Source organism: Piliocolobus tephrosceles, chromosome 21 (assembly GCF_002776525.5).
Source record: "Piliocolobus tephrosceles isolate RC106 chromosome 21, ASM277652v3, whole genome shotgun sequence".
In the NCBI taxonomy this organism is placed as follows: Eukaryota; Metazoa; Chordata; class Mammalia; order Primates; family Cercopithecidae; genus Piliocolobus; species Piliocolobus tephrosceles.
In genome coordinates this window covers 24,855,758-24,870,138 of record NC_045454.1, presented here as the reverse complement: position 1 = coordinate 24,870,138, position 14,381 = coordinate 24,855,758, and the positions used below count along the sequence as shown (strand labels likewise).

The following is a 14,381-nucleotide window of genomic DNA, read 5'->3' as shown; positions in this document are numbered from 1 at the left end:
TTTTGGTGAAATTGGCTGGAAAGCTTCACTCAGTCCGTTTTTCACTGTTAGCAGGGGAACCACCCTAGTATCTTTCATAAAACAGATCCGAATGACAAACACCATCGTGCCCTCGGAGGGCTAAGGTTGTGTTACTGGGTCTGGTCCTACAAACCCTGAAAACCCTGAATCTCTCAAGCAAAGAGATTTTCTCCCCAGCTCTTGTCCTTAACAGGCACCCCTTAAAGCCAAGCTGCGAATCTGGCTAGGACCTCTATATTTTAGCCAAGAACACCTCAAAATGTACAATCCTACCAAAAGAACTAATACAAATCTAGAAGCACAAATCTAAAGAAAAAAAAAAAAAAACCAATGCCCATTGTTGAAAACCAATTGCGGGGTGAGTGGGGTGATAAGGCTAGCCCAGAGCGGATTTAGGCGACATGGGGAGATGCCAAAGTGAATACACGGTGACTTCTAAACCTAGACGTCTGAAAGGGGCCGTGAGAGCCAGACAACTGGGCCCGAACCCCGCCTGAGAGCCGGGATTTGCAAGGGGCTAAGCCGGCTAGGGAGCCTCCCTCTCGCCGGTCCAGCCTCGGCGGCCCGGGATGCCCGTGGGCGGGGCCTGAGCCTCGCCCCGCCCCCGCTGCCCGCCATTCGGGTCACCTGACCCACTCGCGGCTCACGTGATCCATCCCCAGCGCCGCCATTTTGGAGCTCCGGATGAGGAGGGGGAAAGCGGGGGAAAAGAGGGAAAAGAGCCGGGAGAGAGGTGGGCAAGGACGAGGGCGAGGGCACGGCCGGGTCCTGGCTGGCCAAACGAGGCTCGCGGAAGCAGCAGCCGCCGCCTGACCGCAGGTACCGCGCCCCGGGGCCGCCCCTCTGCCGCCCCTCCGCCCGCTCTTAGCGCCGCCGCCGGCCATGTGCATCCTCCCCTCAGGCCTCTGCCAGCGCTCGCTTCCTCCTCAGCCGGCCGAGCCCCTCCCGGTGCTAGCCACAATCCCCAAGTTCCGTGTCCGGGTTCTGTCTTCTGTGCAGCAAGGCCTGAGGAGACCCCGGGCTTGCCCTGCAGCTGGGGGTGGGGGGAACCCGCTGCTCCCCGCGTACTGCCACCAGCCCGGCCCGCCTGTAGGCCCGCCCGCAGGCGTTGCTTCCTTCTGCAGACGTGAGATCGTTTAGGCCAGCCGGGATGGACCCAGCAACGATGTTCTCACAGCATCTTTTGATTAATTTTCTAAGCCCCCTCATTCCCCACCCATCACCTCAGTCCTTTAGCCAGTGCGTGTTGTAGAAAAAGGTAGTACGGAAACGCGATCCTGGTCTTCTGCATTTATTACCATCCTCTGGAAATAGAATTATATCTCCAGAGATCACGGAGACCATCAGGGAAAGTTCCCACCTCTTAAGACCTGGGGGCATCGGAATGAATGGTTTGTGTAGAAGGCCGGGATGATTAATAAGGTGGAGGCCACTTTCCCAACCCCAAGGCGGTCTTTTTAAGTTTCTGCAGTGGGCTGTAATTTGCTATCAGTCTGCATCGCTCTTCTTAGGCAATTACTGGATTTATCACCTCTTTGAGTTTGCACTTCCTCCAGTACTCTGCTCTCACTCAGAGTATGGGTTGCGTTATTGATTAAAAGAAAGCCTGGCCCTTCATTCCTTTACCTCACTAACTCGTTGAAAATTAACTTCAGGGGAGCCCTAAAGATGTTTTTTTCTGCCCTGGCAGTGAGCTATTTGACTTAACCGTAATCGATAAGGTAGTTGCATTGTAGGTGAAACGAATAAACTTTTTTTTTATCTTTTAGATTTATTCTAGCCAGTATAAGAAACAGTGGCAAAGAAATGTAGGACCAGAGTAGGAAACTGCATTAGAAGATATATAGGTCACACCACTGTGTCATGTCTTTTTACGCTGTTTTTCTGCCTATTGTGCTTGCAAAATTTGCAGAATCTCTCTTTAGAGTGTGTTTTTAGTTTAGATTAAAATAGCAATGTGCAATTTATTGTTCCATTCTCATTAGAAAATGGTGTCAGTAAAACCAATCATGTAGAGTCTAGTACGTAAATTCTGAGGTAAAACAAAATACACAATTATTGGGAGAAGTTTCCAGAGCTATTTTTTCCTAACTTCTGCAAAACCCTCAAGTCAGCTTGTTAGATAAATTATTTAAATTTGCATTACATAATGGGGTTGCATCAGCATTCCTCTGAATTTCTTTTTACATGGAATATTGAGACATTTTTCACTGCCAAAAAAAATCGTTACTTTGTTTCACCAAGAAAGAGAAATGTTTTGATACTATATACTTTCGTTCTTGGCCACAGCTGGATTTTGAAGATTGATCCAAGGGACTGTGTTAATTTCAGGAATTGATTTGAAAGACACTGGCTCTGCCACTTAACAGCCATGTAACCTTGGGTAAGTCACTTAAACCACACTGAGTGTTTCCTTATTTATAAGATTGTATAACATCCACCTAGCCTGTCCCAAAGAGTTATGAGGATCAGATACCACTAACATGTTTGATAGAGCCTAGCTGTAAAGAGCTGTTACTCTTTTCAGTATTGATATTTTGTACATGTTTATTCTCATTGAGAATTAAGAGGAAAATTGGTGTATTAGAGAAAGCATGGCTTTAAAATGAGATCGGCCTGGATTCCTGTTCTTAAACCAGTTACCACTTTGTGTCTGTGAGTCTCAGGTTCCTCATCTGCAAAAAAAAATACACAAAATTTGAGTGTTACACAAAATCTACAGAGGCATTACTCCCTAGACTTGCACCTCATGGGCGAGGATTTCCTCAGTCATTTTTGTAGTCTCCAGCACTCTGGTTGGCACATTATAGGTTCTCAATAAATGATAGTAAATCTGAATATTGGTTAATGTTTGTTAGACCTTATGTCTTCATTGCAGCTGCCAAATTAGAATATTCTCTCAGGCTATGTGCCAACTAAGAAACTCTAGACTATGAAACTCCATATACTTGTGATATTTATACTCATTTTTTTCTTAGTGGTAATTAATAATTACCTTGGGCTCAGAAGATTTTAAATCAGATAAATTATAGCCAATATAGTGAGTTAAATCTATAAATAATGTGTAAGCAGTTTCCAGGTAACTTTATAGACAGTTTATAATTCAGGGACCTGAAAGTTCATCTAGCTTCACCCTCATGTTTTACATCTGAGCAATCTAAAACTCACAGAGACAGTGACTTGCCTAAGGTCACACAGCTAATTGAGGGCACTTTAGGGGAGGGACCCTTGAGCTTATGTCCCCTGCCTTCTTTGGGCTGGAGCAAAATAAATGTGTCATTTTAGAATTACAGTAATCTGGAAGAATGGGGAATGTATTGGCCATTACTTCTATAGCACAATTTTTTTTTTTTTTTTTCATTTTGGAAAAAAATTCTTATTCTGAAAGAGAAGGTTCTTTTGTATTGTATTGTACTGTTCTTCATATATACACAGAAAATTATAGCCTTTTCTCCAGACCCACATAAATTGTTCACCTTGATTTTACTCATAATAACCATACTACTGTAACTATAAGGAACTAATTAGATACACGAATCACCAAATAGCAAATTATAAGGAAACGAAGACAACTGAAATAATTTGGCTCCTAACTTTTTGTGAGAAAGATATTAATTAGAAGCATTTGCCTGTGGAATACTGTTGTCAAGGAAAGATTTGAGAGAGTTGGTGGAAAGGGTTATAGAACTTTTCTGGTTTGGGATGAAACTTTAGTTTATTACTTAGTTATTTGTAACAATTTAATATATTTACTGTAATGTTGTTATGTCCAAAACAAGAAATTCCAAACAAGAAATCTCCTGTTTTGCTAATGCCTGTCATCTTCTTTCCTCCTAGTGAACTTTCATATTCAGCCATATCGATCTTTTCACTCACCCCCAGATAGCATGCTTATTCTCACTTCTAAAAATATAGTCATGTCATGGCTGCTTTTCTGGTCACTGCTACCCTTGTGTCAACTTGTATCAGCAGTATTCCAAGGAAGCACATGGCATGTTGAAATGAGGATAATTCAAGGAAGGTATATTTACAAAGATACTAGTAATAAAGGTGTTGGACTTCAATAAGCAAACCACAGCATAATGCAGTTATCTGGAGCTAGCAGCATTAGGAGAGGGAGAGGTTATCAGAATCAGAAGAAGGGTCTTGGAGAGCAGCCTACCTGGAAAGAGATAGCTTTCTATTGAGGAACATGGCCAATCCAAGGTGACCTAGAGATAGAGAACCGGGACAATGAATATTCTGATTTCACTCTGCTACCTCCCTCTGATCTGTCATGGTTCTTCATTGGCTGACCTCAACCAGAAAGCAGAGGGCAGGGGAGCCTAGTGATGTAATCCCTCTGACACAGAGCAGAATGGAAAGGAGGATACAGTGAACCTGGAGGGCAAATGGATGATGTCTGGCGTGCTACCTATCCTTTGGGAACCAGTGGACATTTTAACCTCTCCATGAAGCTTTTGCTTACCTTGCTAGCCCAAAGGAGCTCTGCAGTCTCTTTCGGGATTTAGTCATTGACTGTTGCCTTTTATTTTACCTTGTGTACTATTGCATTGTTTAAACGCGGTTACTTTTTAACTTCCAAATGTTTGCCTTATCCATTCAACTCAGTTTTAAACTACAAGTATTAAGAATATAAAATTTTTCCTGATACTTTGCCTTGCGCCTTGCATGTAACAATTTGTTACATGCACACACATATATTTGTATTTCTGAATTAGTGGTCTAAGTAAAATTTCTGGGATTCTAAGTAATCAAGAAATTTGAAGAGTTGGCCATAAGGTAACTTGCCCTCTGTGTATACTTTATTATGAGTTGTTAACCTTTTTATTATGAAAAATGTTAAACATTTATATAAGTAGAAAGAACAGTGAATTCCTAGGTGCTCATCATTCAACTTTAATTACAGAATTAGTGATTCTTACTTAATTCTCATCCTCTCCACCCTACCACTGTACTGTCACCAAGGTAATTGTTTTACATGGATCTCTTGGAGGCCAAGGAGAGTATGCAGATTGTCATAGTTTATGTTGTCATCACTATTGAGCCACTGACATTGTATGTGTACTCCTTACTTCATCTCTTTTGTTCAGATTTACTTCACTTGACACGCAATCTCATATATATGTGTGTGTGTCACACGCACATACATATCATACATATATGTATTTCTGCATTAGTGGTCTAAGTAAAATTTTTGTGAAAATTGGAAGAGTTGGACTTACAGTAGCTTCCCCTCTGTGTATACTTTATAATGAGCTGTTTAACCTTTTTTTTTTTTTTAACAGAGACTCGTTTTTATGAGATTAACCTGTGCATTGGTTTTGCATGTGGACCCAAACTGATTTTTCAGGTGTTTCCTGACGTATTTTATGTTGTCATATCTGTTTTATAGCTGCCATTACTGTACTTATCCCCAAATGTATGCAGCCTTTACAATGAGATACTTACATAAATGTTCAGGGAAAATTGGAGCATCTGCTGCAAATTTCCATTAGCTCTTAATGCCTGAGCAGACACAGCTTTAAAAATCTGAATGTTTTGTCAGATTCTTTTGTATTAGTCTTTTTCTTGAATTAAGATGAACTCCTCCTTTTCTTCATTTCACTTTCTTTTTAAGGTACACACTGAAATATCCACAGGGAGCAATTTGCACTGGTCTGTGTCACTTCGCTTATATCATTAAGTAGAAGAGAGATAACATGAGTCACCTTCGTAACCCTATGGGTGTGCAAAGTCTCTTGAACAAACATTCACTTGTTAACCTCCAGATGATCAGTCAGCCTACATGGGTGTTACATTTCATGGAGAAGGAGACCTTAGATCTACAGTAGAGAGCCGTATCATGTTCAGAAAATTGAATGTTTGGGGATTCCTATTATTAAACTTGTTATTTAACCAATTTGCATTTAACCATTGAACTGACAGAAATAAGCCCTTAAGTTAATCACCTTAAAGGGAAATCAGTAGTCACATGAAGAGCCCCAGCTCCGCTTGGCCTAAAAATGTGGAATTCTAAGATAATAAAGAACTTAGGAAGTCACAAAAGGGTTTTTCTAAGGAAACAAATTGTTCCCCCATTGGTCTCCTCTTTAATGACTTACAGCTAAGCGAAGAGATCTAAAAAGACTTTTGTTCCTTCTACCTGAGAAAGATGAAACAGAACTAGTATTTTGAGAGACTGTTTAAGGGAGAGTGGCTAAAGGACCATGGGCCTTTGGGAGCCAGGGTAGCTGTCATTGTTGGAATGGCCATGGAATGCATTTTCTGCTGTGAGGGCAGTAAGAGACAGCTAGTAGCAAAAAGAAAAAAGCTGATGCCATAGGGCAGAGTATTGTTAGGAAGAAGGGAAGAAGTAGTACTGAAGAAGCCAAGAGTAAAGTGTTTGCATTTTTGCCTGATGTGGACGTAGATCTAGAAAGCTGGCTTGCCAGAAGGAGTAGAAAATGAAGAAAAGCCATAGCTGCTGCCCAGAGTTGTGGGCGACCTGGCACTGAACCTGGTCAGCACTGTGTGTGTGTGTGGGGGGGGGCGGCGGGAAGGAAGAGAGGGGCCTGGCAGGACATTAGGTATCATCTTGGCAAGGGCTGAAGGGCCCTTATATGTTGATTCAGCCATGTGGGGAAGAACAGCCATGATTCACCACCTAAAATAAGAATTCAGAGCCTGGGCCTGAAGTTTAAGAATAGTGTGGTCTCTGGTCTATAGCTAGTGCCACTAAAAATTTTTGTTGGCATTTATTGAATGTTGTGAGTAAGATTCCAGAATGCACCTAAAATGTGGAAAAACAAAACTTGTTGCTGGAAAAAAGCCTAAACTTAAAAATGTGATCCAAGTCAACAAATTAATCTCACTTTAAGCCAAAGGAAATGTTTGAAATGAAAGTACTGCCAGGAAATATAAAGAGTATTCTAGACTTAGGCAGGAAGATTTATGGGTATTTTATGTTTAGTGACTTCCTCAGCCATAATGCATTATTAGAACAAACAAATAACCCCTTCTAAGGAAACTCTCTTCATATCTGGACCTGAAACACAACTGGGATATCAATTTTTTCCTTCTCTGATGTCCCTTACCCTTTCAGGAAAACAAACAAACAAACAAACAAAAAACATATATGTGGATATGAGTAATAGTTGACCACTAATATGACCTCTAGAAAAAAACCACAGCATAGTTTGTGGTTTATCTTCAGGAAGATAAAGGAAGTAAAAGTAGGAACTAGGTCACTGCTTTTATTTAATTTCATTTATATAGTACTTTCCCAAATTCACTATGCCCTGTACAAACTACATGACTGTAGTTTCACAATTCCAAAGATATGGGGAGAAAATAAACAAATTTGTGATTTTAGTAATAAAACTGCAGCTGTATTTAGTATAAGAAATAGTCTCTCAAGAATTGTATCAGTCATGGACTTTACAGAGTGATATTTCACAGTAACTGGAGGGGTTTCACATGCCTTGAGAATGGCTATGCTCCTTTAATCAAAAGGAATAGGAGTCTTTTCTTTCTTTCTTTTTGTTTTTTTCTTTCTTTCTTGGCATTGTGCAAAAGGGAGCGTGTACTTTTAGTCCTGCTGGATGCTGAAGGCAAAGTGAAGAAAAATGGAGAAAAATATCATCATTTCCAAAGAAATAAGTGATAGAGGGGAGTATCTTCATTATTAGTCTTGATAGAAGATTGCATTCTAAAGAGAAATTCTAACCAATTTAAATTTATACTGGGGATCGCCAGGTGTGTGGATGTGGAGCTTCCAGCGTGGAAAATACTTAGGTTAGATTTGACACTAAAATTTGCTTATATTTCCTAAATTACATGCCTGTAATTATCCTGTAACCTGGAATTTTTGTTTTACATTATCCTTTTTAGATATGGAAGAAAGTAGCAGTGTTGCCATGTTGGTGCCAGATATTGGGGAACAGGAAGCTGTATTGACTGCTGAAAGTATCATCAGTCCTTCATTGGAAATTGATGAACAAAGAAAAACTAAACCAGATCCATTAATCCATGTTATCCAGAAGTTAAGCAAGATAGTGGAAAATGAGAAGTCACAAAAATGTCTTTTAATTGGGAAGAAACGCCCACGTTCAAGTGCTGCAACACACTCTCTTGAAACACAAGAACTTTGTGAGATTCCGGCTAAAGTAACCCAGTCACCTGCTGCTGATACTAGAAGAGCTGAGATGTCACAAACAAATTTTACCCCTGACACTCTTGCCCAGAATGAGGGGAAGGCTATGTCTTATCAGTGTAGCCTTTGTAAGTTTCTATCATCATCTTTTTCCGTCTTAAAAGATCATATTAAGCAGCATGGTCAGCAGAATGAAGTGATATTAATGTGCTCAGAGTGCCATATTACGTCTAGAAGCCAGGAGGAACTTGAAGCTCATGTGGTGAATGACCATGACAATGATGCCAATAGCCACACCCCATCCAAAGCCCAACAGTGCGTAAGCCCCTCCAACTCTTTATGTCGGAAAACCACAGAAAGAAATGAAACCATTCCAGACATCCCAGTAAGTGTGGACAATCTACAGACTCATACTGTCCAAACTGCATCTGTGGCAGAAATGGGTAAGAGGAAATGGTATGCATACGAACAGTACGGCATGTATCGATGCTTGTTTTGTAGTTATACTTGTGGCCAGCAGAGAATGTTGAAAACACATGCTTGGAAACATGCTGGGGAGGTTGATTGCTCTTATCCAATCTTTGAAAATGAAAATGAGCCCCTAGGCCTGCTGGATTCTTCAGCAGCCACTGCACCTGGTGGGGTCGATGCAGTGGTCATTGCTATTGGAGACAGTGAACTGAGTATCCACAATGGGCCATCAGTGCAAGTGCAGATTTGTAGCTCAGAGCAGTTATCATCTTCATCTCCTTTAGAAGAGAGTGCAGAAAGAGGAGTACACCTAAGTCAGTCGGTTACCCTGGACCCCAATGAGGAAGAAATGCTGGAAGTGATTTCTGATGCAGAGGAGAATCTGATTGCTGATAGCCTACTTACATCAGCACAGAAAATCATCAGCAGCAGCCCCAATAAAAAAGGGCATGTTAACGTGATAGTAGAGCGATTGCCAAGTGCTGAAGAAACCCTTTCACAGAAGCGCTTCCTCATGAACACTGAAATGGAGGAAGGGAAGGACCTGAGCCCGACAGAAGCCCAGATTGGGTGCGAAGGAATGGATGATGTTTATCGTGCTGATAAATGTACTGTTGATATTGGGGGATTGATCATAGGCTGGAGTAGTTCAGAGGAGAAAGATGAGTTAATAAATAAAGGACTGGCTACTGATGAGAATGCCCCACCAGGCCGGAGAAGGACAAATTCTGAGTCTCTTCGATTACACTCATTAGCTGCAGAAGCCCTTGTCACAATGCCTATAAGAGCTGCAGAGTTGACAAGAGCCAACCTGGGGCACTATGGAGATATAAACCTTTTAGATCCAGATACTACTCAAAGGCAAGTAGATAGTACATTGGCAGCATACTCAAAAATGATGTCGCCACTTAAAAACTCTTCAGATGGATTAACTAGTCTTAACCAAAGCAACTCCACCTTGGTAGCACTCCCAGAGGGTAGGCAGGAATTGTCAGATGGGCAAGTTAAGACAGGCATCAGCATGTCCTTACTCACCGTCATTGAAAAATTGAGAGAAAGGACAGATCAGAACGCTTCAGACGATGACATTTTGAAAGAGTTGCAGGACAACGCCCAGTGCCAACCCAACAGCGATACAAGTTTGTCCGGAAACAATGTGGTGGAATACATCCCGAATGCTGAACGACCCTACCGTTGCCGCCTGTGTCATTACACAAGTGGCAACAAGGGCTACATCAAGCAGCACTTACGAGTCCATCGACAGAGACAGCCTTATCAGTGTCCTATCTGTGAGCACATAGCAGACAACAGCAAAGATTTGGAGAGCCACATGATCCACCACTGTAAGACAAGAATATACCAGTGCAAGCAATGTGAAGAATCCTTCCATTATAAGGTAAGCATTGGTTCAGGAAGTCTTTCAGAGGACCTTAGCATCTTAGAGTGAGAAGGGAACTTTGTAGACTAGTCCAACCACCTCATTTTATAGATAAGGAAACTGGGTCCCAGAAAAGTTGGATAATTTGCCCAAGGGGATCCCAACTTATCAGTATTAAAGTTGGGACTGAAATCTAGGTCTTCAGAATTTCTGCTGTAGAATCCTTTGCCCTGCCTGCTGCCTCCTTAACAGCCTCTGTGTTTGAGTGTGTATAGTTTATTTAAAGTGTTGATTTTCTGTTGCAAGAGAATTATAGGGAGTATGTAGTGGATTGACATCATACATACGTTTGACTTAAATTTAACTGTACATCATCACGACAAAAAAATACATATTTTTCATCTTATATGGCCCCAAAATAACAGGCATTCAGTTCAGCTTCTGCACAACCAACAGTGATGTGTATCATTGCAGAAGGAAAAATGGGCTATAGTGGACCTGTTGAAAGGCACTGTCATGGAAATAGAACCATGTGTGTCATGTTTTATGGGCAGGGTAAAGAACTTTCAAAGTTATTTTGACTGTCTGATTTTTATCTTAAGTGCTGACCTTATCAAAACCAACATCCTGTATGAAGTGCTATTTTATAAAGGAAACTCGTTGAATCATTGGTTTAGAACTTTTCTTCTTCAGTGGGCCAGGTGACTCCTTGAAAATGTATTACAAATGTTATCCTAAGGGCTAACTAGAAGGTAGACTTTTTCCTTCAGATTACCGAGAGCTGGGGTCTAGCTGTGATAAAAAGGTAACAGGAGGGAGGCCGAGGCAGGCGTAGCACGAGGTCAGGAGATCGAGACCATCCTTGCTAACACTGTGAAACCCCGTCTCTGCTAAAAATACAAAACCTTAGCCAGGCATGGTGGTGGGCACCTGTAGTCCCAGCTTCTCGGGAGGCTGAGGCAAGAGAGTGGTGTGAGCCCAGGAGATGGAGCTTGCAGTGAGCTGAGATCGTGCCACTGCCCTCCAGCCTGGGCAACAGAGCGAAACTCCGTCTCTAAACAACCAGACAAACAAACAAAAAGGTAACAGGAATAAAAAAGCCCTTGAGTCTGAGGTTCACTGCTTCTCAGATTACACTCATGAAATTCCAAGTAGGACATCCACATAGGCTGCAAAGACAAGTTCCAGAAGTGTCCAGGAGTTTCTTTTGCTGCTGAGCTCTTGATTCGTGGGAGTGGAAGTAGAGGAGACAGGATGTCCTTCGAGGAGTACTTCCAGTTAGGTCTCTTACACATTTAGATATTTAAATGAAAAATTAGGAGTCTGGCGATTACGGATTGGATTTATTTTTGTGAAGTTGCATTATTCTGAACACTGCTGGTTCCTCTGGGCCTACCAGTGTTTCAGTAAATACGGACACGCCCACATCACTTAAGAAAGCGGTGACTTCCTTTCAGAGAATATGAAGAGGAACTGTCCATTGCATGATGTTAGATTTGCTAATGTACCTCTTTGTATAAATTGTCAAATGTGTCAAATGATCTTTTAGCAGACTTGATTTTAAAATGTGGTAATTCGTTGTACTAGGCCATGAAAGCAATGAACCCGTTCTTCTACAGCCTCCTAAGAGTTGGACATGTATATTTATTGAAAATTACATATTTCTTTCCACTTTTTAGAGTCAATTGAGGAATCATGAGAGAGAGCAGCACAGTCTTCCAGATACCTTGTCAATAGCAACTTCTAATGAGCCAAGAATTTCCAGTGATACAGCTGATGGAAAATGTGTCCAGGAAGGTATCTTATGTATTTTGTTATATGGGCTGCAGTGACTCGCACATGACGTAAAAGTGCTCTTAGTTGTCATGATTGGTTATTTTCAGGGCAAAAGCCTATATTCTTCTCCATTTTTGTACCATGGATGTGAGTGAATCTGATCTCTGTTTCTGAGGAAATGCCAAGTACTGAATGAAGCAGATGATTACTAGGTCCTAGGTGAGAAGCCCTAGATAGTAAGGATTCATCTTCAGCTTTGTAGGTAGATATTGCAGTTGAAACTTAAGCGCCCCTTAGAAGGTGATGTACCAGCAAGCCAGAAAAGCTACAACATGGAAAACAGGCTTCCCCTCCCTCTCTCGGCACCAGTTGACCTACTGAGAACAGAGCTTTTGCAGATGGTAGGCCCCCACCCCAAACTTTAACTGGGGCTTCCCACTGTGATCTTATTCTTACCCAAGTATGACTGCCAGATTTCATCTGCATTATTTAAAAAAAAAAAATACTCACACATAGACACACAAGATCTTTTTATGTACTAGTTAGGTAGCAGTCAACCGAGTTTCTGGTAATAGGAATATTAGAATCAAAAGATTTAATTAGAGCTCCATGAAAAGGCGGATGCCACATCCAGAGAATTAAGTATAAAGTGTACTAAGCTGTGCCGCTTTGGTTCAGCTCACTTAAATTGATATACTTTAAATGTCTCCAGTGTGGCGCATAATGTTTATGGGAGATAAAACATATTGGGGTGACTTTCCTTTTTAGATTTACTAAGAATTAAAGTTAGAAACGACTACAGAGTGAAATGTTTTACCATAATGTTTCATTAAATTATACCCCAGAAAGCATAACTGATTCTAGAATGCTTCTGAAAGAACTGATTTTGACACCACTGTAGCACCAAAATTCTCATGTCAAACAGATGTCATCCCTGTAAAACTCTCCAAAACAAAAGGAGTTTATGGCATAGCATCTGTTTCTGCAGTAGATGGCTGAGCTAAAACAGTTTTGTTTCCTTTTTACAAAATAGCCCTCAATGCCTCCTTTTATTTTAATTCATTATGTTTCCATATCTCCTTTAAAGGAGACATTAAAACGTTTGATATGATTGAACTATAAATCCCTAATGAAGGGATGAAGTAAATACTACTCAGTAGCACCACCTGCAGTTAATATCAGTGTTGGAAGATGTCTTTTTTAGCACCGTCCTAAAAAGCAAACATTTCAAACTGTCCAAATGAGTTAACAGATTAAAATTCACAATTTTAATAAAAGATTAAAGCGTCAGCTCAAAATTAAAATAACCACTTCAGACTTTACAGTATTAATGTATGTTTAGTATATTTTATGTTGCAGCATGTTTTCTTTGTGGCTCATGCCATTTTTTAAGAGTTACATGTATGGATTTTTAAATTGCCTGCCATGTCTGTTTTCCTCCACCTGGCTCCATTTGCTTTTTTCTCTCAGTACTGTAGCAGTTCAGATAGCTGCATATTTATACCTGGATGGGTATTTTATTAACTCATTAGGTATTTTGAAATCTGGTTGTCAGGTCAAAGAAAAAATTTTTAGCTCACAAGGTAATAATAAGTCATGCTTTGTTAAAACTTCTTTAACCATTTAGTAAACTTGTTAAACAAGAAGAGAGATGTGTGCCTCTGTGATCCCCAGTCTCTGCCATTCTGACAGCACAGATACCTTAGGGCATGTTTCAGCTTAACATTTGCTTGGCCAAAAGGTGTGGCCTGCCTGTCTTGAGCTAGATACTGTGCTAGGTGCTGGGAGTGCAGTGAAAGGCATCACTGCCCTTCAGGAACCCAACTCAGTGAAGAAGACAGAACGAGGCTGATGGGCGTGTCAGCAGATACCACAGGAGCTCAAATAGAGCCGCAAGCAAAGCCCTTTCATATGGTGTTACTCCATGAAACCTAATTAAATTGGTTTTTATTGGAAACCTATAATTTGCCAAGCCCTGGGGATTCAGTCTAAACAAAACAAGCAGATCCCTTATCCTCAGAGAATAGACATTTAGTGACAGGGCAGAGATTTTACCCAGACATGCAGGTAAAGTACAGACTTTGCTAAAGGAAAAATGTAGGACTTACTAAACTATGCTGTGAGGTTCTAGCGTTTCCAATTTGTAGATGAGAAAACTGAGACTTCAAGAGGCAAAATAATTTACCCATGATCATACTAGTAGAAAGTGGCAGAGCGAGGACTAAGCCCAAGTTTTTGAACTTTAAATCCAATATTCTTTCCATTGGAAACAGTTGCTTGAAGTATCACAGGCTCTCATTCTGTGCTATATTAAGTTTTTCCATCTGTCAGTTTTATTAGTTGTCATTGATCTGTAATATTTCTCACACAAAACCATTATCCAATATTTCACACTTCATTTTTTAGGGTTTTTTTAAAACTGTATTTGGAACAGTGCCATTTCTAATCAAGTCCAAGTTTTTAACCTACCAATTAAGAGCAATACTTAGATTATAATTATGATTAGTGTGTATATTAATGTTATAGATTTATACCAGGAAATTAGGACATTTTGTTCTGCCTGGCAGTAGTTATTAGCAAAAGAAAATTTCAATTTCAGAA

The 14,381-nt window shown here is 40.7% G+C and overlaps 1 protein-coding gene across 2 annotated transcripts in view; it reads left to right on the top strand.

The window, feature by feature from the left end:
* Positions 1-656: 656 nt before the first annotated feature.
* ZNF507 (zinc finger protein 507) overlaps positions 657-14,381 on the top strand; it is a 40,146-nt gene continuing 26,421 nt past the window's right edge. Inside the window, exons 1-4 of one of the 2 annotated variants that reach the window (XM_023229055.2) lie at positions 667-840; positions 2,311-2,404; positions 7,894-10,022; positions 11,684-11,801. In XM_023229055.2, the coding sequence (XP_023084823.1) occupies positions 7,896-10,022; positions 11,684-11,801 (2,245 nt within the window). In that variant the 5' untranslated portion in view covers positions 667-840; positions 2,311-2,404; positions 7,894-7,895. Of the gene's footprint in view, positions 841-2,310; positions 2,405-7,893; positions 10,023-11,683; positions 11,802-14,381 lie in introns of both variants that reach the window. The other variant, XM_023229056.2, reaches the window with a different exon arrangement.